General features: G+C 52.2%; 2 protein-coding genes across 2 annotated transcripts; both read right to left on the bottom strand.

Annotated features, from left to right (window-relative positions):
- Positions 1 to 1,707: 1,707 nt before the first annotated feature.
- DHH (desert hedgehog signaling molecule) lies at positions 1,708 to 9,815 on the bottom strand. The gene is made up of 3 exons (XM_027593410.2): positions 9,217 to 9,815; positions 6,288 to 6,549; positions 1,708 to 6,008 (listed from the first exon to the last, which is right to left on the bottom strand). Exons 1-3 carry the CDS (start codon positions 9,517 to 9,519, stop codon positions 5,383 to 5,385), a joined length of 1,191 nt encoding a protein of 396 aa, XP_027449211.1. The 5' UTR covers positions 9,520 to 9,815; the 3' UTR covers positions 1,708 to 5,382.
- Positions 9,816 to 11,758: 1,943 nt separating this feature from the next.
- Positions 11,759 to 25,480, bottom strand: LMBR1L (limb development membrane protein 1 like). Its single transcript, XM_027593408.1, has 17 exons — positions 23,956 to 25,480; positions 20,715 to 20,799; positions 19,541 to 19,574; positions 18,405 to 18,544; positions 18,104 to 18,207; positions 17,145 to 17,268; positions 16,299 to 16,367; positions 16,094 to 16,158; positions 15,690 to 15,762; positions 15,515 to 15,598; positions 15,342 to 15,418; positions 14,707 to 14,784; positions 14,487 to 14,560; positions 14,177 to 14,267; positions 14,010 to 14,076; positions 12,539 to 12,700; positions 11,759 to 12,336 (listed from the first exon to the last, which is right to left on the bottom strand). Exons 1-17 carry the CDS (start codon positions 24,025 to 24,027, stop codon positions 12,269 to 12,271), a joined length of 1,467 nt encoding a protein of 488 aa, XP_027449209.1. The 5' UTR covers positions 24,028 to 25,480; the 3' UTR covers positions 11,759 to 12,268.
- Positions 25,481 to 26,315: the final 835 nt, after the last annotated feature.

Below are 26,315 nucleotides of genomic sequence, written 5' to 3'. Positions count from 1 at the left end.
ATAGCAAAAAAGGAGTTCCCAGTACCAGGGACTTCTGTTTGGACACCATGTGGTTTGGAGTCAAATAACTATGGTCTTAGGTTATGTGGTCCCAAGGAGAGAAGTTGAGAGACAGCTTGGGTTTGGGTTTTAGGGAGAAGCAAAGCCAGGGCTGGAGGCATCACCTTCAAATCTGTCCCTATCCTATCATGCGCTGCTCCAGTACCCCCACACTGTCCCCCACCATCTGCTCCCGTAACACACAGTGTGGGAATGGGGCATTTGCTACTTGCAATCAGAACTAGCAACACTCGGGGGCGCCTGGGTGGCTCAGCCGTTAAGCGTCTGCCTTCGGCTCAGGTCATGATCCCGGGGTCCTGGGATCGAGCCCCACTGTGGGCTCCCTGCTCAGCGGGGAGCCTGCTTCTCCCTCTGCCTCTCCCCCTGCTTGTGTTCCCGCTCTCACTGTCTCTCTCTGTCAGATACATAAATAAAATCTTAAAAAAAAAAAAAACTAGCAACACTCACATGCACAGAGGAGGACCAACCTACTTAGGGACTAAAGATGACCCAAAAAGCCCATCCAAGTGCCAATTTCTTTTTTAAAATGCAAGTTTGATTCCCCCACCCCCACCCCCGCCAACTGCTTCAAATCCTACTATTGGTTTTCATCTTCAGGACAAAATTGAAAATCTTTAAAGTATATCACACCTTCTTTTCACTAAACTGAACTTACTGATGCGTCTTTACTCTTGAATTGATGTTCAATTTACCCTTGCTCCCCAACTCCAGGCCTTTGTTTATGTTGTTACCTCTGCTCGAACAACTCTTACGCATCTTTCAGGTCTCAGCTTCAGTATCACTCCTCATCTCCTTCACCGTCCTCAACAACCTTCTGACCACTGCGTCTTGCCGGGTGAGCTGTGAGAGCCATGCCTGACTTACTGTCCTCTCCCCACGGCACATCAACAGTATTTGGCACAAGATAGGCACTCAGTAAGATCTGACTGAAAATATCCCCCCATCTAATGGGAGATGTTCATGTGTATACATCAACCAATTCACATATAGACAGTAACAGGGAGAGGAGAGTCTGAATGTGCTAACTGGCCACACAGTCCCCACAAGGAAATACCCTGACCAGCCATAGCCTTTTTCCCATACACAGCTGCTTCAGTCTTCCAGCCAGAGAAGAAAGCTTCCTCCAATATAGTAGTGACCACACAGGTACAGTCAGAGATAAACATGTCAAGGCTCTAGGTCAGAAATGCTCACTTTTCAAAGTTCATTATTTTCACTAAATAAAGACTCCATCTTAGCACTGGCTTCTTCTTACTTCACACATTTCTGGAAGACTGTATTAGTCTGCTAGAGCTGTCATAACAAAATACCATCAACTGGGTGGCTTAGACATCAAACATTTATTTTCTCACTGTTTTGGAGGCTGGGAAAGTCCAGGATCAAAGTTCTGGCCAATTTGGTTTCTGGTGAGAACTCTCTTCCTGGCCTGCAGAGGGCTGCCTTCTCAAGATGTCTTTACATCCCTTTCTTTGATTCATGCAAAGAGACAGAAAGCAACTTTCTGGTGTCTCTTCTTCTTCTTCTTCTTCTTTTTAAACATTTTATTTATTTATTTATTTGGCACAGAGAAAGAGATCACAAGCAGGGGGAGCGGCAGAGGGAGAGGGAGAAGCAGGCTTCCCGCCAAGCAGGGAGCCGGATGCGGGGCTTGATCCCAGGACCCTGGGATCATGACCTGAGCTGAAGGCAGACACTTAACGACTGAGCCACCCAGGCGCCCCTGGTGTCTCTTCTTATAAAGCCACCAATCCTATCATATCAGGGCCCCACTCTTATGACTTCATTTGACCTTAATTACTTCCTTAGAAGTCCCATCTCCAAACACAGCCACACAGGGGTTAGGGTTTGTGTGAATGAATTTGGAGGGGGCACATATATTCAATCCATAACGAAGCTCAGTCTCCCCTCTCCTCTAATCTGGAGGCTTTCCTTTACTGGCTAGGTAACTTTAGTTAAGGAAGCCAGCGATCAAGGCAGGAGAAAGAAGAGCCAGTGAAAATGAGAGAGAAATAACTGTCAAAAAGCTAAGATTTACTAGTGACTCCCTGAAGGGAATGAGAGTCCAAAACTTTTTATTGACTTATTTGAGAGAGAGCGAGAGGCAGAGGGCGAGGGAGAGAGAATCTCCATCAGACTCCCTGCTGAGCTCGGAGCTTGACACAGGGCCCAATCCCACAACCTTGAGATCATGACCTGAGCCCCAAAACCAAGAGTCGGAAGCTTAACCGACAAAGCCACCCAGGTGCACCGAGTCAGAAACTACTTAAGGCCCTCTAGGATGTGGCCCTGTCCATCAAAGCAGTTTTATTTCTTATTATTCCTGCTCCAGGTCTACCACTTACTAGCTGTAATAACTTGAGCCACAGACTTAAACCTGTCTTTGCCTCGGTGTCCTCATCTGTAATAGAATCCCACAGGGTTATGTAAGGAGGAAAGGTGAGAATGCATGTAAAGAGCTAGCACAGGGCCTGACATGTAGTCAGTTCTCAAGAAACAATAGCTACATACAGTTACACTCCCTGATCTCCCATTCTAGCCAGGCTGCACATCTTCATTCCAGAATCCAAGTGCCTGCTCATGTTGTTACTTCTGCTTGGAATGCCCTCTCTGGTCTCCTCCACCTACATGCTTCAACATTCTAGCCAGGCCCTACTTTCTCCACAGGCTTTCTCTGTACTGATGTGGCATTTTCCACCCATTCAACTCATCCTGATTAGGTAACAACGTTGCTTTGGTAGTTACCCATCTTATACCTTTAAGCCTACTCCTCCATGGAGAAAGCAGTTTCTTAATATTTTGAGTTTTCATGCCTAATGCAGTGCTACACTCTAGATGTTCAGTAAATTCGGCTTGAAGAGAGGAAGGGGGGAAAAAGTCTGGATTCGGGGGGTTAAAAAGGTCAACTGAACCTTGAAGCAGTGGTTCTCAACTCTGGTTTCCCAGTATGCAGAGAGGTCTTGCCAAGATTATCACAAAATACTCTGTAAATTCTCAAAACAAGATCACTTTTAATTAGACTTTAGTTCTAAAGCAAGCCCAACTCTTTCACACAGCACCTTCTGAAGGAGTGTTATGAAATCAAACAAGTATAGGGGCAACACAACCCCCAAAATATTTGGGAACCATGGATAAATCTTGCTTCTAGCAGAGCAGTGAGGAGAGAAGCAGACAAAGAGCAGAAATCCGCAAAGGCAGTGAGAAATGGGAGCAGAGCGTAGAGAACATTTGACCGAGTGCCTATCCCACATTGGGCACAGACAGACACTGATCTCGTCAACAATCCTCTTGGGGTGGCATCAGTATCTGCAGGTCTGCCTGACTTCCAGGCCATGCTCTGGGAAAGATCCACAGCTTGGATTATGAGATCAGGAAAGGGGGAGGGAGGTGGCAACAGGTACCTGGTACGGATTGAAGGAGATGGTGGGTGGAAGGACCCTAAAGATAAACTTATTCCGCTTCCAATCTTCGCCTTTATTAAGCACTTCCTGGAACCCTAAGTATGCGTTCATCTCCAGACATTGAACTCAAGTGTCACAAGGTGCAACTTGGAGGTGCACAGAATCTGGCTACGACTATACCTCCAGCTTCTGGGAGCCACAAAGCTAAACCAGGCACAAAGGATGCAAAAATGCCAGGCTTGGACGAGTTTTCACAAGGAGAGGCGTGTGGGCTCCTCACCAGACCTTGACACCTGTGGCTCAGCCCTGGCAGCTTACCAAGCCCCACCCACCATCTCTCACCTCCTGAGATAAGGCTCCTCTGCGCAGGTCCAGTCCACCCATCCCTGCAGTATAGTTCTCTTTCCTTTGGTCTGGAAGAGAACTGATCCTGAAGGCCACCAGAGGGCGGTGTATAGCAGGGACCCTGTGGACTGAAGCTGCACAGCTGCTACAGGCAAGGGCTGGCTCCTTGGTGGTACCACCAAACCCCTCCATCTCCCCCTGAGCCCAGGCATTCCCCTTCCACTGAAGTTCAACTTCCTCTGAGCTTCCATTCTAACTCAGGGGCACCTGACTGTCTGAGTTCCTGCCTGTCTGCTGCATTGGAACCCGAAGGTTCCAGGAACACCCAGGCCAGGGAAGCAGAGCCAGGAGAATGGGAGAGGCAAGAGGCGGGTGGGGGGTGGGGGTGGAGGAAGCCAGGAGAAACAACAACTAGGACAGGCGGTCAAGAAGAGGACTCCAGCTGTAATGCCTATATGCCTATATGCCCTTGCTTGGAGAGCCTACCCATCTCCCCCTAAACACACACACCAGGGCTTGAAGCTGTTCTCTGCCCACAGCCCTTCAGGAGAGATAGGTTCCAGCCCTCTGTTCCCGTTCTTTCTCTTGACCAAGAGTGTGTGGGTACTATCAGTTATAAATTAGCTAGGGATTCCCAAGGGTCATCAGTTAGTCCAGTGACATCCCAGAATAAAACATCACCCCCATTCAGATCCTGACACCAGGGTAGGATGGGAACTAGGCGGATTCATGGCCTTCATGGAGGGCCCAGGATGGCAGGCTAACAATCAGGGAGCAGAATTCTCCGACTATCAGTAATGCAATAGCCTGAGACCTCGCTGGAGCCTCTATAAACGAGAAAGGACACACGAGGACCCTCTTGCTCCTTCAACAACCCTGGCCCCTCCAACATTCTGCATACAACCATGCAGGCAGAATGCTGGTCCTCTCTGGGTGGGAGAAGGGACCAGCAGCCTAGAAAAGGGCACGACTCTTCTGGTCTCCGTTGCTGATCAATTGGGATGCCCCCCCTGAGGGGAGGAAGCAGGCAGGAAGACCTGCTGGGCAAGCAGGGAGGAGTCGGAAGTAAAGTATTGACTCAGAGTTGGTCCCCTTCTCCCCTCCTCTGGAGGTGAATCACCCTCAGAATAGAGACATTTTCCAATAAGCTCCTGCAAGCCTTCCCTTTATTAGCCCGCCTGTAGGAAAATGTCAGACGTCAGATTGGCTGGCTGTGTCAAACAGTGTTAACGCCATGCCCTGGCCCCTCGCCTTGCCAGGCGGGGCAAGCAGATCATTATATTACAATTCATAAATAGAAAATAAAATAAAATAACCGGGTGGGGCTGAGGTACTCGGGAAGAAGAGGCCAAATAGTTCTCGTCAAAGAGTATCCACCGTCAACTCCATCTACCTAGGACCAGGGATCTCCTCTCAGGTGGAGGTTGCCCCTAAACCAAGCAGTCCAGTCTCGCCTCCATTTTTCTCCCTATCCCCTCCCTCCACCTCGAGTCAGCATCCTCTGCTGCCCACATCCCCAGATCTCAGCCCGCACGCCCGGGTTTCAGCAGGCGCCTCGAGGTTTCTATGTGCGACGCACTCAGCCCAGGAGCTCCTCCGCCAAGCGATAGAGGAACCGAGAGTACCAGTGCATGCCGGTCGGCTGGACCGCCCCGCCCGGAAGCAGCGCCCCCAGCGCGTGTAGCAGGCGCAAAGGAGCGAAGGCGCGGTGCGCCCACTGGTGACTCTCCAGAACCGCGTAGCACGAGGCCAGGACGTCGTTGACCAGTAGCGTCCCGTGTGCTGTGAGCGGCGCGAACACGCCCACGGCTTCCTCCCGCGCCACGCGGGCCACGCGCGCCGGCCGAAGCGCGTCCCCGCCGGGCGCCAGCACCGAGTCCCCCGCGCGCAGCCGGCGCGCGAACACCGGTGCAAAGTCGCCTGGTGCGGGCGCTGGCCCTCGAGCAGCGAACACCAGGTGCCAGGGCGTGAGCAACAGCTTGCGCGGGGGCCGCTCGGTCTCCACAGCCACGAAAGAGGCCCGACGCTGCAAGTCCCGGTCCAGGAAGAGCAGAACGGGCGTGGGCACCACCCGGCCTGCCGCGTCTGCCGCCAACACCCAGTCTCCGCGGTGCAGTTCCCGAAGCCCCTTCCGCTCGCCGCTCCGCAGGCGCACGGTGGCATTTCCCGGAAAGCAGCCGCCTGCCCTGACAGCCAGTGAGTTATCTGCAGGGCACAAGCACAGCGATGATTGAATCAAGACCAGCGGTTCCAGGATGTTGGTACAGATTCTCAAAGATGTGGGTCAAGCCCAGAGCAGACCTCGCCAGTCCTGGGACATGTAATTTCCCACGGATCTGGCCCCAACCTGGGCAGAAATGGAAGGATGGTTTACAACACTAACGCCCACTTGGTTTCCCCTAGGGTCGCACCAGAGCTGTGCAGCCTCAGTTTCCCGGAAGGAGCCCCCTTTGGGCGGACCTCACCACCCATCCCCTACTGTACCGGCTTTGACCGACACGTGGACGTGGTTGCGGGACTCGTAGTAGACCCAGTCGAAGCCGGCTTCCACGGCCAGGCGCGCCAGCAACCCATACTTATTGCGGTCGCGGTCGGACGTGGTGATGTCCAAAGCACGACCTTCGTAGTGGAGTGAGTCCTGAGCATGGTGGCCGTCCTCGTCCCAGCCCTCGGTCACCCGCAGGCGCACTCCGGGCCACATGTTCATCACGGCAATGGCCAAAGCGTTCACCCGCTCCTTACAGCGCTGGCGGGGAATAAAGGAGTCAGTCTCCTCACTACCACTCCCACCGCAGGGGCAAAAGGGACCTGGAAGGGAGGGCCGATTCTTCTTTGTTTTCCTGGCCCCACACCACTCCCTCCCAGCTTTTGAAATGTCCTGGGGAAGTGAGAATCCGAAGAGGTGTAGTCGCCAATATGCACTCCCTTTCCAGAGCGTTGTGGGAGAACTGTGGGGTCACCTCAGAGATTAAGAGGGTGTGCCCATACCTAACTCTTTCCCCTCTTTCGACGCCCGCCCCTCACTCGTTTTGGGACCTCGGCTCAATCTGGAAGAGGGCAAGAGTTGAGAGGGTGGGTGGAAGCTCTGTCAGGGAGGGGTTGAGCAGCCTGGCTCCCCTAGAGGAGCCCCTGTTTGAGCCTGGCCCCCGCCCCAAGCCCGGGCTGCCCTCCCTCCGCCTGATTCATCTTTTGTTTCGTTGCCTTCCCTGGCACCGGGCATCGCTTCCTTCCTTCCTTCCTCCTCCTCCTCCTTTTGGCCCCTAGCATTAACCCCTTCGTGGTGCGAGTGCCCCCCACAGAGGTGCCCAAGCGGAGCGGTGCGGGATCGAGGCTGCTGGAAAAAGGGTTTGGGTGGCGGGGGCTGCGCGAAGTACAATGGCCATTCTCAGGGATGACTTAACCGAGCGAGAATCCCGGGCCGAGGCCGGGGACTCGCCGGGAGAAGCGGACTCAGCAGCTCCATCCACAAAGGCGCTTTTCAGCCGCCCCGGCTCGGGGAGAGGAAAGGGCAGAAAGCCGCGCCCCCCCATCCCTGCTCCTGCCCGCCGGGCCCCTCCCCCAGCGCGACCAGCCCTCCCAATTCGATCTCAGGCTCTGCCAGCCCTGAACCCCGGTCTCTCCATCTCTGTTCCAGATGCAGCCCAGAAAGGCGTGGGAGTAGCACCTGAGATTAACGGGAGCTGCCCTTGCGCGGAACTGGGGGGCCCCCTGCAGGGTGGGAGTGGAGAGGAGGAAAAGCAGCGGTGGCTGGAAGCCTGCACCCGGGGGAGTGAGACCACGGTTATCTGGGCGGCTCTAGTCTGGGAGCCGGAGACCTTGGCGCGCACCATAGCACGGACGCGGCGGGAGGAGGCGCAGGGAGGACAGTTTCCTTTTCTTCTCCCCGCTCCGACCTCTCACCTCAGGCTTGGTTTTCTCCTAAGTGCCAGAGGGGCACTTTCCTCCTTCCCTTCTTCCCGAGTTTTCTACACCTCCGCAGGGTTGGAGAGGAGGGGAGGGGAAGACAGGAAAAGTGGTAACTCCTTCCAACTTTTTGTCGTTTTGTCCCCTAAGGAGGCCCTGAGGCCTTGACCTGCGGGGGCAGCAGCCCAGTGCAGAGCCAACTCAATGGAGGCCTTTTGCAGCCAGGGTGTGGGAGATAAGCAGGACCGAGGGGTTCCCAGGCCTTGTCAGAGCCCCTCCTGGGCCTGTCCCTTGTTCTGGCCCCTCTGCTGCAGGTGCCAGACAGGGGAAAGGGCCACAATATTCCATGACCAAGGAGTGTCTCCGTCCCAATCTCTGAGTAGTAGTAGAAGGAATTCTTTCTCCCCTGGACAGGTTTTCCTAACAAAGTAACCTGGAAAACTATGGCAATTAATCGGAGGAAATCCGTACCCCTCCCTCTCCCCCCACCTCCCCACTCCATACACAATTAGGTGGTGTAATGGAAAGTGTATAGACTTAGAATCAGGAGTCCTGAATTCTAGTCCCAGCCATGCCACTAATTAGTTTTAAGACTTTGATTAAATCACTTTTCCTCTTGGGGCCCAGCTCTCAGCTGCAAAATTGAAGCGAGGAGGTGAAAGAATGTGATTTCCAAGTTTCCTTCCAGGTCTGACATTTGAGGTCATTGGCCAGAGGTGGTCCTTCACTCCCAAGGCATTGCTCACCTTATCCTAGGTCAATTAGGTTCCAGTCTGCAGCAGATGCTTGATACATGCTAGTTGAATTTAATTCTTTAATTCCAAGGAAAACTCCTGAGCTAAGCTGAGCTTGAAGGATGCAGGAACACTTTGATTCTCAGGTGGGCCCATCTGTTCTTCCCATTGAGAACTACTTTTCACCCAAAACAGTCGTTTAGACTCTAGAATAGTTTTGCCTTGGTTCTAGGATGCCTCCCCCATGCTGAAGACAATTCCTGCCCAGCCCCTTCTCAGGTACATGGCCTGGTGACCTAACCCTTGGCCACCCCTTTCCCAGCCTCCTTCAATCTCTTTAGCCCGCAGATCTTTTCCACAATCAGGTCAGGAGCCAGGCTAAGGGCAGAGCTTTCTGTCTGCTGCCTAGCCAGCTCCTGGCCCCCAGCTCACCCCAGCCCTTCCTGCCTGGCTCGGTAGCTGACCCCCCGGTCCACGCCTCAGCCATTTCCCGTCTCGCCTGCCGCCATCCTCTTTTCCCCGCCCTCACTGTCTCTCCCAGCTTCACTCTCACTAGTCCCTCCTCCCCTCCCCATTCCAGCTTCTCCCTGTTGGGATCCCTCCTGATCACTTAGCCCAGTGAGCACAGGTTTGGGTTGTTTTGGGGGGGGCGGTGGAAGGGTAGGGAGAGGAGATCTTTGAGATTAAGGTCTCTATGGATGAAGCCCAGCTTACCCTCCCAGGCTGCCACAGGAGTTGGCAATGCCCTGGCACAGGTGGGGAGAGGTCCTCCTTACCTCGGTCATCAGGCGGTCTGCACCACTGTTCTCCTCATCCTTGAAGATGATGTCCGGGTTGTAGTTGGGCACCAGGTCCCGGAAGCGCTCCGAGCCCCTTGCCACTCTCCCCTCGGCAGGCCCACTGGCGCCCAGGGTCCGCTCGGGCACGCTGGGCACAAATTGCTTGTACAGCAGGGGCACGAGCTGCTTGCGCACGTAGCGGCGCCGGCCAACCGGCCCCCGGCCCGGCCCGCAACTCTGGGCGGGCAGCGCCAGAAGTGCCAAGCAGCACAGGGGCATCAGCCTGGCCGGCAGCGCCATGGATGCAGAGGGCTCGGACCAAAGGGTACGTTCTTGTCCTCACCAGCTCGCCCGTCAGTTGGGCATTTCCCCAGGCACCACAGAGCGCAGCAGGCAGAGCTGCCCCCAGAGTGCCCTAGAGCTCTGGTGGCTCTGCGCACCTGGCTGCCGCTAGCTCTGCCTACATGCTCCCGGGGGGTCTGGAACCTGCTACTGACGGGCCATCATAGCAGGGAAGGGGGGTCGTGGGTGAGAGCCAGCCCAGCCTGGCTCTGCTGCCCGGCTCCGGCGCTGCCAGAACACCCCAGCTCCGCCTTAAGTGGCCCCTGGCCCCGCCCCCCGCCCTTCTCCCAGGACCGTCCCGCCCCCTCCCACCGGGGCGGGGGCTCTAGCCGGTCACCGCTGGTCCATTTCGCGACTGAAGCGTGTCCCATCCTGGAAACCAGGCAGGCACCTGTCTAAGAAATCCTAGGAGCTTTTCAGTCTTAAGCTGCCTGGATAAGCATCCTTCTACTTCCAAGCCTAAGCCTGGCACCAAACCACCCTCCTCTGATACTTGAATTGGATCTTTACTCTCCCAAAGCCTATCCTGGCAGGCCATTGTCCTCTGCTATCATCCAGGAAGTATGGGTTCCAGTTTCTACCCAAGGCCAACCAAGCCCTTTGGGCATACAACCAGAGACTTTCTTCTCGTGGTCCTCCCCAAACTTCCCCCACTTTCATCTCTCCTCCTTGGCAGTAGTAGCCTGGACTGGAAGGGGTGGGTACCAGGGGACCATTTTCTTTGGTAACTTTGCAGCCTTCTGCTGAGAGCTTTCCCCAGAATCAGGGATAGATCTCTGTAGTTATAATTTGGTTCTGGACTTCAAACTTCTGCCTCCTGTCTCTTCCTTGCCAGACACCCACCCAATGGCTGCTTCTTTTCAAATGCATAACTTGTCAGTTGGAAGCTGCTGGAGGGCAGAGGGTACTTAAAGTCATAGTCTTTAATAGGCTAATGGTCGCTTCCCTTTACCTTCCATCTAGGCACCTCTCTAGCTTTCTCCCTCTCTGAACCCCCTGGGGCTCTGCTTCCCACCACTCAGGTCTCATCTCAGAGGCTTTGGGCCTGCAACACTTCACCCACCAATCTATTATTGTTTAGAAATCACTTTCTTGGGGCACCTGGGTGGCTCAGTCGGTTAAGCATCTGCCTTTGGCTCAGGTCATAATCCCAGGGTCCTGGGATCGAGCTGTACATTGGGCTCCCTGCTCCAAGTGGGGCTGCTTCTCCCTCTCCCTTTGCCTGCCACTCCCTCTGTTTGTGCTGTCAAATAAAATCTTAAAAAAAAAAAAAAATCACTTTCTCTAAGAAGGCTTCCCTGATGTCCTGACACTGCCCACCTGTTTCCCTGAGAACCAGTAATTAACTGACAACCATTGTGGTATTAGAATTATGTCACCCTTACGAGACAAAGCAATTCTTAAATACAAAAACTGTTTACCATGAATCCCCATGGCTAAGTACCTGACCTATAGTAGGGTGCTCAGCAAAGTATTTGTGGCATCCACACTTTTTTTGGTGTTCAATAATCCCCCCTCCCTCAGCTCCATGGCTAGCACTTGTAGCAACTTTGTGTACATTAGAAAAAAGTGTTCCTTCCTCCAGACACCTAACTGCCATTTGCAAGAAAACAGTCGTAGTAACTATATATAAGCCTACAAGGTGATTGGTGCTCCCTAGAAGTTGCACAATGCACAATCTGTGTCACCTTGAGCAGAAACTTTGTCCCTACCCCCAACACAGCAGGGATGCTTGCACAGTGTTCTAGGCACTGATAGCTTCCGGAAAGATGGAGTTATGTTCTTTTCTGAGAATCACAAACCCGTGTCAGTCAGCCTTCCTTCACTTTAGGTCAAACCCAAGTTAGGGAGGACAGGGCTGAGGATGTTGTGTGCATATAGGGGAAGTTATCCTATTCCTACACCCATGCCCACCTAACCCCAATAACCAAGGCACAGAAATAAGGCATGAGTATAAGGAAGAGTCAGGGGACCAGCCAGCTTTAAGCAAGGCTAAAGGAGGAGGAGTCTCCCACTGCCTAATTGTATGACCTAACACTAGACCCAAGTCTCTAAAAGATACTAAGAATGCAGATGGAAGAGAAGAGAAAGGATGGGAGGCAGGATCCCTCTGTTTTTCTCAGTTGGTAGACTCAGAATTGGTGGGAATAAGGCTGTTCAACAGACACAAAGACAGGCCCTTTAAAAAACCAAAGCAAACCCTGGGATCAACTTTATTGCTGATGGTTGTGGTCTCTTCTTCCCTACGCCCTTGTCTCTCTGATGGTCCAAAGCCCCTCCAGGATAGTACAGTGTTTAGGCTCTGCTGGGCCAGAGGCAAGGGAGACAATCTGCCTCCCAAGTCTACCTCCAGCTCAGTTTCTCCCGTCCCCACCCCACCCTATTGCACATCAAATCATGTAAACATGGCTACGGGCATGGCCCTGAACAGCAGTGAGGCAGATTGATGTGTAAACAGATTTGGGACCAGGAACCAGACCCAGTCACCAGCCCCACCCCATGCTGAGGCCCACAGTTAAATTTGGAAAAGCAGGGGGGCTTGGTCCCAAACTCTGGCTCAGATTATGCAACAGTGCAGACAGCTCAGCTCCCCTCTACCACCCTCTCAGATTCCAGGTCCTAAGGTCCACCCACCCCTGGGCGCCCCTCCAGGCCTGGGCAGCAGATGGCAGTATCCAGTTTTCTCCCTCCCACCCCCAGCTGGAAGTCATTGGTGCTGGGTCTTCCGAGATGCCCGGGGAAAACCGGAGACAGGCAATGGCAATCTGTCCAGCCCTGGAGAAGAGGGAGGGTGGGCAGTCAAAAGCAGGGCATAGGTCCAGTCTCAGGGATAAGACAACCAAGCCACAGAATGGGTATATGAGGAACATTACAAACAAAGCAGAGAGCATGCCATCTCTCCTGCTTGGATGACCATGGTTCCAGAGGGCCCCACCTCACAACCACCCCATTAGCCTGCACCCCCATTCCCTCTCACCAAAGGCCCGGATCAGCTCTGCCCGCACAGCCGCGGTAAAGGTCTTCACCAGACAGAGAGTGGTGAGGCCCGCGAAGGCTGCGTTGTATAGGAACACGATGTAGAAATTGCCCAGCCAGTTGAAGCGTCCAAAGTCACCCAGCAGGTCAAAGCGAGTGAGCCCTGAAGTACAAAGGCCAGCATGGGAGTGGGCTCCCCAGCTCCTCCCTGGCTCAGAGCCCAGTTTTCTGCTGCCTCCTAGTGGCCACATCTCAACAGTGCAATTGATAGGTTGGCCTTTCCAATGTATTAGTTATTCCTACTTCCCAGCTTGTCTCAGAGGGAGTTATGGCTGTTGAAGAGAGTGTCAGCAGCTAGGCTTGCTCCAACTTCCCTTCCAGAGTTCAGCATCTTCTCCTCCAGTGGGGCACCCCTTCTGGCTCCATGTGTCCCGAGGAGCTCCCTGGGCCTGCTACTTGTTCCTGGGCCAGGAACCTAAAAGCTGGTCACCCAGTGTGGAGGCTAAGAGCTCCGACTCTGATCAGGCTGCTTTGGTTCAGATCCAAACTCCACCCCTAACTAATTGTGTGATCTGCAGCAGCTTCCATAAATTTTTGTGCCTAGGTTTCCTTAACTATAGAGAAAATAATGGGACTGTGAGAATGAAATGAAACAACACATATAAAGCACTATATGTGCCAGGCACTATTTTGACACTTGACTCCTTAATCATCATAATAATGTCATCACAAGTCCAAATTTTGGGGCCATCCCCCACTTCAAAAATATTCTTACCTGCATCCGACCTAAAGGAATGAACTAGCGGACCCACAAGCCTAGTTTCCTACTGAATCCCCAGGGCATAAGGACAATGGCACAGTGGAGACAGTATGACTGAAGAACCAAACAGAGCTGATGGTTCATGATGTGGTGAAGGGGGAGCTCCCATACTACCCTGGGGAGAACTATTACACTTTTGAACATTTTTACCAGGCAACTCTAGATGATAGCTCTAAAGATGGGAGAAGGACTGAGTGTATTATCTGATGTCCCAGTGTGCGGAAAAAGCACTGGACTCGTGTTTAAGAGACAAGGGTTCTAGTCTGACTTGGCCTTGCTTCAAGTGAGCTATATAACTAGGTAAATTGATTAGCTTCTCCGTTTCTTGTCTTTATAAAATGAGAATGTTTATTAGAGGATCCAGCTCAGACGAAGATTTGGGGGAAAGTGGTGCTTCTCCACCAAAAAAATGAAAGTAAATAGGGGAGGGTGTGGGATACACCTAATGGAAAAGTATGAGCTTTGAAGCAACACTATTCTGAAGCTCAACACAGGCATTTTACAGAGCCTCAATTTCTCCATCTGTATAATGGGGGTAATACCTCCACATAGGTTTGTTGTGGGGATTAAAGAGAGCATGTATATAAAATGTATGCTTAGCACCAGTAGGTACTCAGAAAAGCCAATTCCCTTACCTCCTTTTGCTACTTACCCAGGGTTCGAGAAAAGACAGGAAGTGCTGAGCTTAGGACCAGGAGACAAACACAGTTCCCAATTATCTAGGTGGGAGTAAGGAAAGGGGAGGTGAGGGTAGCCGAGCTGCTAGCACCTAGCATCCATGCTGCCCCCAGGAGGCTTCCTTTATTCCCGCACAGCTACCTGCGTCATGGCTGTGTCGTGCCACCTGGGCCGCAGGCTCCGGAAGAATGGAGAGCTGTAGAATCCCACAACTGAGGATACCATCAGGTAACTGCCACTAGGTTAAGGAAGAACTGGCCAGCCCCCAAGGATTAATGCCTCATCTCAAAGAGAATGGACCTCTCCCCTAAACCTCCTTTCAAATGAAGTCTTTTCCTTCTTCCTGAACCCCAGGGTGGGTGAAGACTTGCCCCCTTCCCCATCATTCCCACCACAGTCCCAGGAGACAGGTTCAGTGAACAGAGGCAATAGTGGATTTCCAGAAGGATACAAGATGAGTACAACCTGAATGACGGCACCAAAAGAGCCCAGCTTGGAGAAGGAGACCTGGCCCAGGGAGGCATCCTGAGAGATGGAGTGGTGTCACTATGGAATACTCCCAACCAGGAGCACCACCCAACACCCAGCACCCAGCCTTCCCTCTGGCCTCAGTTTCGGTCTCTCACCCCAGCCTTTCTTAAGCCCTCCCCAAAAGATATGCAGCCCAGTACCTGCATGCCCCGGGGCATGGCAGCCTCATCGATGAGCAGCTCCAGGATGTGGATGGCCACAATGAGTACAGAGAGGCCCTATGGGAAGCAAGGTCACGGACTCCCATTCCTGCCCCAGCCCACAGCTGTATTCAGAGTTGAATGTTAAGAGCAGACACTCTGGTCCAACATTTTGTTTCCCATTAGCTCTGTGGGACCTCTTCAAGGTTATTGCTAGCAACGGAGCACCTTTGAGGCTATTGTAAGATACCCTTTCGGGGTGGAAGGATTGCAAAAAGTTTGAATAGAAAAATGTACCTCCTCCCCCAGATCGATAAGAGTTATTTCCAAGTCCAGAACATGGCAAGTGGAGGGATGGACTGATTTCCACCCTTATATTCACCCCAGAGAAAACCTGTGTAACTACTCAGTGGCCATGTATGACCTTAGGCAAACTCCTTCACTCCTGTTTCTTCACCTACAAAATGGGATCAATGTGCTCAGTACAGGGCAGGACCCAAAGTAGGCAATCAGTGAGAGGCAACTACTATTATCACTGATAACCGGGTCCCTGCATCTCCTCCCTCTTCCCTAAGAGGACCTAAAGTAGTCAAGAGCCTACTATTCCTCGCCTCCACCAGGAATGGGACACCTACCGTCAGCACCAGCAAGCACAGCATAGCCAGGGGGTAGCCCAGGTTCCGCTGCCAGGCTGAGGCCTTCTGCCGCTTCTCTGTACAGGGATGGGAAGCTGTTAGCAAGGGCCAGGAATGACAGGCTACCCTCCTTGGGGAAACGCAGGTATCCCAATCCCTCCCCACCTACATACCCAGCAGGACCCTCTGTGTCTGCAGAGCTAGGACCTGTCTGTGCAGCAGCTCCATATCCAAATGCAGCCAGCAGGAGGTAGGATCTGAGGGCAGAGAAGATGGGGCTGCCCTCCGGTCCTGCAGCCCCCACCCAAGCCATGGCCCTCAACCCAGCTGGCGAGAACCACGACTTACTACAAATCCTGCGGGTTAAAGCTGCCTCCTCAAAGGCTGAGCAGTGCAGCTGCTCCTCCAGGTCTTCTAGCAGCTGGGGACAGGGGAAAGAGAGGGACTACCTGTCAGAGGCTCCCTGATCCCAGGGGCCCCAGGAGACCCCTGCTCATCCTAGGCTCCACAGTCTCATTCCTTCCCCTAACCCTCATTCACCACCCTGTGGCCAGAAGCTTTATCCAGTCCCTCCCAACTGCCATTTGCTCTGCCTTGCATGTCCGGTGACCAGCCCCAGATGATGGGGGTGAAGGATACGGGAGGCAGCAAAGGCTGTGGCCTTCCGCAAGGTGTGTACTACACAACTGTAGGGTAGCTTCACTGTTTGGCTCCAGCTTTGCAGGAGTCGAAGGGCAAAGAGCACTACATACCCGAGGCTTGACCAGTAGCTTCCCAGTGACTGAGAACATGCGGGCGAGACCTAGTGGAGTACACACTGTGGGGACAGGAGCCGGTTACCTGCCAGACCCTTCTCTCCACCACTTCCCCTACCCACCCTTCCATTTCCTCTCCTTCCACCCTGGTTACTTTGATCCACGGACCTTACCCATTCCCTCCAAGGCCCTGAACACTCACCCAGGAGCAGCAGGACCCCAAGAAAGGAAATACAGGAGTAGAGGTAGGGGAGGTAGTACTCCCAGAAGTCTAAGGGTAAAAAAGAAGTATGTCAGCTGGTCTCTCTTCCAGCTTCCTGGAGGCTGATGGGCCTCAGACACTAGGAAGGACATCACACATAAGCCCACAGGGGTTAGGCAAGTAATGTGAATGAGGAAAGCCGGGCCAGTGTCAGCAGAAGAGGGAGCAGTGGGGCTACAGCAAACTGGAGGCCCACTAAGCCATACATAAAGAACAGGAGCACCCGGGTGGCTTGGTCAGTTAAGCATCTGCCTTCAGTTCAGGTCATGTCCTGGGATCAAAGACTGCATCGGACTCCCTGCTCAGTGGGAAAGCTGCTTCTCCCTCTCCCTCGCCCCTCCCACCCCCCATTCATGCTCTCTCACCCTCTCTCTCTCTCTCTCAAATAAATAAATAAATAAATAAATAAATAAAATCTTTTAAAAATAAGATGAAAAAAAAAAAAGGAACACAACTGCTATTAGGCCCAATCTCCTAGGGGTCTAGTGTGGCCAGATCCTCAACTTTGTCAGGTAAAGCCACAAATCTGGATATTAATGTGAAATCTCCCAAGTTTTGCATGTCAGCAACAGACTCATTTATATTTTTAATCATTGCATGGGCTCAATGGATCATTTCTGCAGGTTGGACTTGGCCTGACATCCATCAGTTTGAAACTTCTGTCTAAGAAACACAGTCCCAACCTTCTCCACTTTAGAGGGATACAGTTGTTCCAGGCAGGGAAACCCATCAACGAACTGCAGAGCCACTCAGCCTGGAGGGTGGGGAGGAAGCCGGCCCTCTCACCATAGAGTGACTCCCTGCTGGCCTTGTTGTCCACAATGGCTGATGCCACCCATACCATGCCCAGCACCAGTAGGGTGAGAAGCATCAACATCACCACCGTCTCGTAGACCCGGCCCAGGACACCCTATAGGAGGAGGCAACAGGTAAGGGGCAGGATCAACATCAGGGGAAGGAAGGAGACACGGGATGGCAGCCTGGCTGGGGAAACCAGAGAGGACTAGATTCAGGAGACAGGGAAGGGCGTCTCCCTCTCACTCTGCCAAATCACTCTGTCTTCCTACCCTACATCTAGGGCCATTCCTTATACAGTATAGTCTTCATGTGCAACCCCCCCTCCCCAAATTTCTTCCCTATCCTGCCTTGCTGTGGGAGGCTGACCCCTGAGGGCTGCATCACACAAGCTCTTTGCCCTCTGGTTCCGCTTGCCCAGTGAGGACAGGCAGGAGAGTGGAAAGTAGAAAGAGAGAGGGATCAGGGTATTTCTTCAGTTTCCTTCAACCTTTGTCACTATGGTTTGGGCAGTAGCTGTGAAGCACCTCCCAGCTTCAACTATCAATGGGTTCCAGAAACTATTTCTTCCTTTTGCTCCCACAGGCCCAAGGGTGGTAATGACTTCCTGCTGACAGTAGCACCTCAAATTCCTTGTTGATCCCCTTAACTCTGACTAAACCTCTGCAAATAGTCTTTGTTAAAATCTCTTCAGTGGGGCGCCTGGGTGGCTCAGTCAGTTAAGCGGTGGACTCTTCCTTTCAGCTCAGGTCATGATCTTAGGGTTGTGAGATGGAGCCCCGCGTCAGGCTCTGCACTGGGAGTGGAGCCTGCTTAAGACTATCGCCTTCCCTCTGCCCCTCCCCCTCCCCCAAAAATTAAAAATTAAAAAAAAAATAAATCTCTTCAGTTGAACCATCTGAGTGGACTTCTGTTTCCTGCCTAGATTGACTGATATATCCCCCACTCACCTTTCTGGAGCCAGTGAAGCCCTCAGACTCAGTGAAGAAGTATGCAAAGGGCATGAGGAAGATGAGGGACAGGTTGGAGAAGAGAAAAACGAAGTTCCAGAGGCCTAGGGCAAAAAAGGGAAAGCAGGGGTGGTCAGTGGCAGGGATGGAGTAGGGGGAGGGTAGACACCTACCGGGGACCGACCATGTGGTGGAGGAGGGGGCAAGGTGATATACGACTAATTAGCCAAGGCTGCCTGTGTCTGCATGAACCTAGTCTGTTCCCTATCACCACCCCAAGTTGCAGCCAGGAGCCACGTACCATGGATGAGGGAGCCGTTGAGCCACTGGATATAGTAGTTCCGAGGCAGTGAGAGGAGCACCTCATTGCTGATAATGGAGAAGGGCAGGAGCAGGACAGCACCCAGGGCGACCGCCAGGGTAAAGGTGCAGAGCTCGAGCCTGGGCGGAGAATGGTCGTGCCCTTGCTTAGCTCAGACACTCGCTTCCCTGGGCCCAAGAAGCCCTGCTCATCCCCCCTCGTCCTGGACCTACCTGTAGCAGTGACAGACCGAGGGAAGGAGCCATCCAGCTAAGGATCTCCCGACTGTCCCTTAAACCTCCCCTCCAGGGAAGCCTTGGCACCAGGGATGGGCACACCTTAGGCATTCATGCCATGGGTCATGACACTTGCCCAGAACTATCCCCTGGAATATGGTCCTCTTACACATGTCTGCCAGGTGCACAGGCATGCCAAGCTAAGGGGTTTCTCTTCTCTGCTCAGAGATATGGATTTCTGAGCTTGCCTTCTCTAGCCCAAATAAGAGCAGGGTCACCCCATATGGCCAGGCCCTGCATGAAGGCACTAGGCAAAGGGGGAAAGGAAGGACCTGAAACCCAGCTTCAGAGCCAAGGCCTGTGTCCAGGACTGCCTCAGGTGAAAAGAAGAGACATTTTTACTTAGTTGGTCCACCAAGGGGGGAAGGTTGCCTTCTTTTAATCTGTTGACCGGAGGGGTCATCTCTATATTTTCCTTATATGTGCTAATGAATAATAACAGCCTGGAGCAAGGGCCATCCTGTTAGAACCAAGCCCACCCTGCCCTTGAGGGTCCCACCTTCCACATCGCTGCTCTAGTCCATTGGTCTACATCCCTGACCCACTCCTTCCCTGATGACCACTGGGAGGTGAAGCCAAGCTGGAACCATTTCCGGTGACTCAGGCCCTAGCTCACAGTTCCTGGCCAAGAGGCTCCCAGAAACTCCTGGCCTAACCAGGGAGACAGGAACAACAACTTTTTCAAGCGTCCCCAGGGTGAGATAAAGCCGGAAGAAGCCAGAAATGCAGGAACACTCTCTTCACTGTATGACACCCCACTCTCCCCCCAGCTCCAGGAGTCTCACTAGATCCCAGCTTCCAAAGGCTCCTAGTGCCAGGAGCTGGGTCAGCAACACTTACGCAATCTTGTTGACTGTGGCATCTTCATCGTCCACTACGAGAGAGAGAAAGAGAGAGAGAGAGAGAGAGAGAGAGAGAGAGAGAGAGAGAGAGAGAGAGAGAGAGAGAGGGAGAGGCATGGGGAAGAGGCAAGACATCAGTGGGCAGCTCTGGGATCATCTGTCCTGCAGTGTTCCCTCCTGCCCCCTCCCTGCCCCCTGAAGAAGGGCCTGGGCCACAGAGGCAGAGCTGGACTTAGGCTCCGGGAGAGTTCACACTATGAACCCCACAACCTATTCTCTGCCTAAGGTGGCAGCTTCAAGATCTGTGGTCCCAGGTAGAAAGAGTAGAGGTCAGAAATTCTCTCACTTCCCTCTCTCCCCATGATCTCTCTCAGTGTAGGTTTCTCTTTGTCAGCTGAAAATATCAGGAACAACTGGTCTAGGAGGCTGATTACATTGGTGACTGGGGGCAGCAAAGGGAAATGAGACGGGGGATGGGGGGAGATACACAGAGAAAGTCCTTGGGAGAATTATACTGAGGAGTAGCTGCCTTCTTGGGTGGGGGTTCATGAAGTCTTCTGGAGGGGAGGAAAGACTAGGGCCAGAACAGGATGATCTGGACAGGCTGGGCTAGGAATGGGGGCAAATGTGTCCCCCCAAATCGCACAATGCCTACAGGAAGGAAAGCTCCAATCTGAGCACACTTACACTCTCTATAAAGAGAAAGGCTACCATCACCATGTCCTGGGAGGCCCCAGTGGTCAGATAGGTCTCTGTTCCTGGGTGTGAGTGCACTAGTAGAGGAGAGGACAGAGCTTGTGCCCATGATTACGTTCACCCTGTAGCTGATCATTTTAGGTTCACAGAGGGCTTTCATGTTAACCATCTCATTTGGTCCACACAAGGTCAATGAACTGGTTAGAGACAATTAGGCCCATTTTGTAGAGGATGGAACTGAGGGAAGTTACATGACTTGCCCAGGGGCTTTATTAGTTGCAGATCCTTCTGTCTAGACTTTCCACTCTACCACCTCGCCCCAGCCTGTGGAAGAAGCGAAGCAGAAGAGGCAAAGGCTCCAGAACAGCCACCTTTCCTTTCCCAGCAAGCACCATGGGCCCACTCCCCTGAGGTTGGTCGCATGGCAACAGGAACACTGGCAGAGAGCAGGGAAAAGGGAGGGCAGTCACAGGTACCTGTGGTGAACTCAGCAGGCTTCTTGAAGTGGGTCAGAGCGATGTGGCAGAGGATGTAGAGTGTCGCAAACAGAAGTGTTGAGATCTGTGGCAGAGTGTGAGCTGGAATGAGAAGCTCTGTCCCCAGCACATTCCTGAGCCCCAGTGGCCTCTCTGGTAATTCTATGGGGTCACTTTCCCAAAACAAGACTCCATACTTCTAGGAGTTCAATCTTTCTCCCCAGCATTTCCTTCTAGTCAGGGCCCTCAGGGGCCTCTAAGAAGCATCAGACAGAGGATGGGGAAACAGCACTATGTCCAGCCCTATGAAGTTTTTTTCCGGGAGAAAACAGCTTCAGCTGAACCCTGGTTGGTAAATAGGCAGAGAAAACTCCTAGACACACACATACACACGTACCAACATAATGATTTGATATTCGTATATATTGCAGAGAGATCACCACAATAAATCTAGTTAATATCTGTCACCATATACACTTAAAAATTTTTTTCTGATAATGAGAACTTCAAACTACTATCGTAGTTTGCTGAAAGTTTTTTTTTTTTTAATTAATGGATGTTGGATTTTGTCAAATTCTTTTTCTGCATGCATCTATTGAGATGATCGTATGGGCGGTTTTTAATTCTATTAATATGGTGAATTAGATTCATTGCCCTTTGAATATGAAACCAAAGACAATCTACCATGAGCATTTTCAAATTTCTAACCATTTCTCTCATTCCTATAGGTACATGGTATTTCTCCTATCAAGAAATAGTCTTGGGGCACCTGGGTGGCTCAGTCGTTAAGCGTCTGCCTTCGGCTCAGGTCATGTTCCCAGGGTCCTGGGATCGAGGTCTGCATTGGGCTCCCTGCTCCTCGGTAAGCCTGCTTCTCCCTCTCCCACTCCCCCTGCTGTGTTCCCTCTCTCGCTGTGTCTCTCTCTGTCAAATAAATAAATAAAATCTTAAAAAAATAAAATAAAAAAAATAAAGACGGTCGATTCCTGGTCCCTATTCAGGTGACTTCCAACTCCAGAGCCAGGCTGTCCCATACCCCTGGGCAACTGGCCCTCCAATCTGTAGTCATGGCAGGACTTGGCCAGGTTAGTCTGCACATGCATGTATCCCTACCCTGCCCCAAGTAAGCTGCTGTTGCCTAAGGGAGGAGCCGCTGGTCAGCCTGGCTCTACAATCAGCACCAGAGAGTCTTGAGACGTTATTGCATTTATCTTTATTTTTTTAAATTAATTTATTTAAGTAATCTCTACACCCAACATGAGCCTCAAACTCACAATTCCGAGATAGAGAGCTGCAGAGCCAGCCAGGCACCCCGCCATGTTATTGCTTTTAAAGTAAGCCAAGAGGGGCACCTGGGTGGCTCAGTTGGTTAAGTAATTCCTTTGGCTCAGGTCATGATCCCAGCGTCCTGGGATCAAGCCCCCACAGCCAGCTCCCTGCTCAGCAGGGAGTCTGCTTCTCCCTCTCCTCTGCCCCTCCCCACCCCCACTCCTGCTTTCTGTCTTGCTCTCTCTCATTCAAATAAATAAAGGAAATCTTTTAAAAAAAACAATAAATAAAGTAAGCTAAGAAAGCAGGATCAGTCTCCTAGGTCCTCCAGTCTCCAAGAGGAGCTCACCCCACAGGGAATCTACACATGTTATCTATATCTATACATGGAAGGAAGATGTCAAAGAAACCCAAGGAGAGTGATGAGTCTAGAAAATTTTAGCTTTTAACATTAGGGAAGTGGAGTAGAATGAGTTACCCCTGTACTGAAGATTTCTACTGCCTGACACTCCCTCTGCCCTTGGGCTTGCGTAATAGCCAGGAAGGTGGGAGGGCTCAAAAGGTCAGGCTGGAGCTCCACGCAGTTCCAGCAGAGGCTAGGTCATTCTCTAGCGCAGGGGATGGGAGCCAGGTGGGGGAGGCACCAGAAGCCTTCAGGCTGCCCTTGGCCAGCACTGATGTCCTCAGCTAATAGGACTAAAGGATGGGGGAGACATCAAGGAGGCTGCTTCTCTGTCCAAGGTCTCATTCCTCCCTGTTCTCTAGGAACGTGGGCCTCTGTCCCTACAATGTTTCAAGGCCTGGTCCTGTCTCCACAACATACCCAACCTCACCATGTGGGACTATCCACTAAGGATCACACAAGGAAAGTTAATCTGGAGTTCCACACATGGACTGGTACATTCCCTACTTTTCAGTCCTCGCAGATAAGAGCAGACCTAGTTATGTGGTGGTTCACTTTACCCCTCCTCCAGTCTGAGGCTGCAGACTGAGAAAAATAAAGATGACCCCATCAGTGGGTCCCCCTATTCATTAACACTTCTATTCTTCCAAACCTTTCCTTTTTGCCTTCCATTTAGTGTTTGGGGGTGAGGGCTACTCTGGGGAACTCTGATGAAAGAGGGGAGAGATGAGAATTGAAAGCAGGCCTGAGGAAGATGCAGCTCCCTAAGTTCCCCCGGGGTTTTTCCCTGGGGCCCAGAAGTGAGGAGTCCATCGCTGTGTGGCAGGTTCAGGGGCTGCTCAAGGTGGTAGTGGGGGAGTAGGGAACGCAGCCTGCTGCCCTCTGGAGCACTGGGGAGGAAGGATCACTCACAGGGGAAATCCCTGAATGGCTGGGGAGCTATGAACCTCGTTGCGGGGGGGCGAGGCGGGGGGGGGGGGGTTCCAACAAGCACCAATGCGGGGGTAAGGGGATAACTTAGTTGTTCTCCATCTCTACACAGTAGAATCCATCCCACAAGAGTCCTTTCTTCCAAACTGGAAGACCCACCAAAGTGCCCCGTTCCTCTGGCATGCCACCCCTACACCTACCAAGTCTTTTTTGGAACCTAGTTCAGTGTTTGGACTTCTCCCTTTCGTCAAACATCAGCGGAGTTTGCGGGGTCTCCCCCAATTAAACCCATCCCTCTCAGACTATCCGATTACGATCAAAATCACTAGACTCGCAGACCCACGCCCTGAAGCCCCGCAGGGGTGGGGGACTGGAGGTCGGGCGGGGGGAGGGGCGTGTAGAAGGGAGGAAAGGAAACCGACCCGCGGCTTTGTTTATCGCGCAACTACCCAACTGATCCGATCTAGAGGTTCACCAGGCCGGGACCATTCGTCGCTCGCCCCTGGGCCACGCAGGCCCTGACGGCGCTCTGAGCCCGGGTGGTAGCACTCCAACCCGAACTTCTCCCTCTCCCGCGACACCGGTGCTTCTCTCCCGCTTGGTCCTATTTACCCTTCCCTGCCCGGGTCCCGTACTCACAATGCACTCGCGAACCCTCTCATGGAAGAGCTGCTCTCGCACGGATAGCACTTCGTAGTCAGCTGCTTCCATACTCTGCTCAGCATGACTGGGGCGGGGGTGTCTCCGGGCCCGGGGAGGACGAGCGGGGATAAAGCCGCCGCCGCCAAGCACCCGGACCCAACCAAAGAGCCTCTCCTCGCAGCCTGCGACGGAAACTCGGGGTAATCTGGAGCTCAGATTCAGTCGTCCGGACGCCTTAAAGGGGCAGGCACCACACGCCTCGTTTTAAAGGGCCCCGGCCCCCTCTGCTCCCTCCCCTTTAAGGTCCGGACTCAGTCAACTTTAACGCAAACACCTTCCAACAAGCTTGCAACGAGGAAGCACAGGTGCTGGTTCTATCTACCCGAGACCAACTGACGACACAAGGGATGGGCGGGTTTCTTCCAGCGAGCGGAGTTCATTGGCTCCTAGGGAGCTGCCGCTCATCGCTAGAGGAACGTTGATAGGCTCACCCCGTGGAAGGAGGCGGGATCTTTGGGGCCTCAGAGTGCTTGCTCTAAAACTAAACAGCCGTCTCCTTTCAGCGCCGTGGTTGAGAGGGCAGTTCCTGCATTTCCGAGCAACCAAGATTTTAGTTTGACTGTGGTTAAATGAACCCTTTGGACCAGGCCAGCAAGGCAGGATGTGAGAGCACCAAGGGGGGTCTGAAAGGTACCGCTGCCCAGTAACCCAAGGCCTGTAGCAGCATTTTCTGAAAGTGTGTTTCTGTTGGGGTGGGGCCCCTCCACTGCTAGGAGTTTTCACTCAGTCACTTTTGTGGGAAGCCTAGTGTGTGCTGGAGCAAATACTGAAGAAAAGTGGATAGAGAACCACAGGAATATCCTGAAACTTTGTGAGGAAGTACCCCCGGGGGAATCATTGCTTAATGGGGCTGAGTCAAATGTTACCCTACTCTGTGCCACTCACCGTATAGACTTGTATCTCCTTTTGACATCACAGCAGCCCTTCAGAGGAAGATATGGTTAGCATTTTTGAGATTAGAAAATGGTGAGAAGTTGTCACGTGCCAAGGTCACACAATTAAGGAATGCCAGTTACCTTCCTGCAACCTTGGAATATGTACTGTTTGGGTAGTTCTGCCTTCATGGACTTGAACCCTTCCTCTAAATTGGAGAAGTAAGGGAAACTCAAAAGAAGGGTTGAGTTTTGCAAACTGCCCCACTGAAGGATAAGAGCCCAATTGTAAAGGCCTAGACTGCATCCAGTTACTATCTGAGCAAGAGTCAGGGGCCAGAATTAACAGCTGAATTCTGTACCCTGGTAACTTTTCGGAAGCAAGTTATTTTGTCCCTTTTTTGTTTCCCCACTGATTTGCAACAGAACCTTGGGAAATAAAAAGAATGTACTTGTTTCTATGTATATGTACACACATTTGTCTTTGGTGATAGCAAGATGAGAGAAGCTGAAGAGCTGATTTCCCTCTTAGCAACCAAGCTGGGGGTGAACTGAACTCCAGCAGGAAGAGTGGGTAGTTACAAAGAGAAGAAGCTAACTGGCTGCGTCCTGGGATGATCTGCAAGGAAGAAAAGGAGAGCACAGGGAGGTGGCTTGGGCCTATTGAGTGTGTTTTAGTAATAAACATACTGTGTTTTGTTTGGCTCACGGTATTTTTAACAAATTTGAATAAACATTTAAAAATCAGGATACCTTGGGCGCCTGGGTGGCTCAGTTGGTTAAGCGACTGCCTTCGGCTCGGGTCATGATCCTGGAGTCCCGGGATCGAGTCCCACATCGGGCTTCCTGCTCGGCAGGGAGTCTGCTTCTCCCTCTGACCCTCTTCCCTCTCGTGCTTTCTATCTCTCGTTCTCTCTCTCTCTCAAATAAATAAATAAAATCTTTAAAAAAAAAAAAATAAATAAAAATCAGGATACCTTAAAAATTCAGATTTCCGTCTCTTAAATAGAAGATCTGGCAGAACTGGTCAAAAAGGACATATGGCCCAGTAGATGGGGCAGGGTGTGCTCCAGTCTTCCACAGTCCCTATCACTTGGTAAGCTCTTACACCTCACCAGTTTTTCCATTTACTTTGTCAGCCCAGCTGTGCATTTGAGGTTGTGACCTATGCTAAATCCTCTTTACTGCTTCAATTTGCCAGCATCTTAACCCTGGCCTTTGGTCAGTTCCTGGTGGATCCTGCCAAGCTCTTGCCTTCATTAAGGCTCTGTGCTTGATATTTCCTCCTCCCCTCCCCCTTCCCAATTCATTTTGGCTGACTTCAATCTCTTTCAGGCTTGAGCTTAAATGATACCTGTTCAGAGCCTTCCCCCATTACATTATCTAAAGCAACCTAATCGTATTGTTTATAACAGGTTGCCATAA

The sequence above is a fragment of the Zalophus californianus genome, chromosome 9 (assembly GCF_009762305.2).
Source record: "Zalophus californianus isolate mZalCal1 chromosome 9, mZalCal1.pri.v2, whole genome shotgun sequence".
Lineage (NCBI taxonomy): Eukaryota > Metazoa > Chordata > Mammalia > Carnivora > Otariidae > Zalophus > Zalophus californianus.
The sequence above is the reverse complement of the archived record's forward strand: the minus strand, read 5'-3'. Positions and strand labels throughout refer to the sequence as shown.

Bases quoted from the DNA above. Each gene is read 5' to 3' on its own strand.
- DHH (XM_027593410.2), bottom strand. From the start codon at position 9,519: ATGGCGCTGCCGGCCAGGCTGATGCCCCTGTGCTGCTTGGCACTTCTG. The intron at 6,550-9,216 runs GTAAGGAGGACC...ATTCCCCGCCAG, and splicing joins CAGACCGCCTGATGACCGAG to CGCTGTAAGGAGCGGGTGAA. The intron at 6,009-6,287 runs GTACAGTAGGGG...TGTGCCCTGCAG, and splicing joins CCACGTGTCGGTCAAAGCCG to ATAACTCACTGGCTGTCAGG.
- LMBR1L (XM_027593408.1), bottom strand. From the start codon at position 24,027: ATGGAAGCAGCTGACTACGAAGTGCTATCCGTGCGAGAGCAGCTCTTC. The intron at 14,785-15,341 runs GTAGGTGTCCCA...TGCTTCCCATAG, and splicing joins TGTGCTTGCTGGTGCTGACG to GGCCTCTCTGTACTCATTGT. The intron at 12,337-12,538 runs GTGAGAGGGAAT...CCTCTTCTCCAG, and splicing joins AGAGCTGATCCGGGCCTTTG to GGCTGGACAGATTGCCATTG.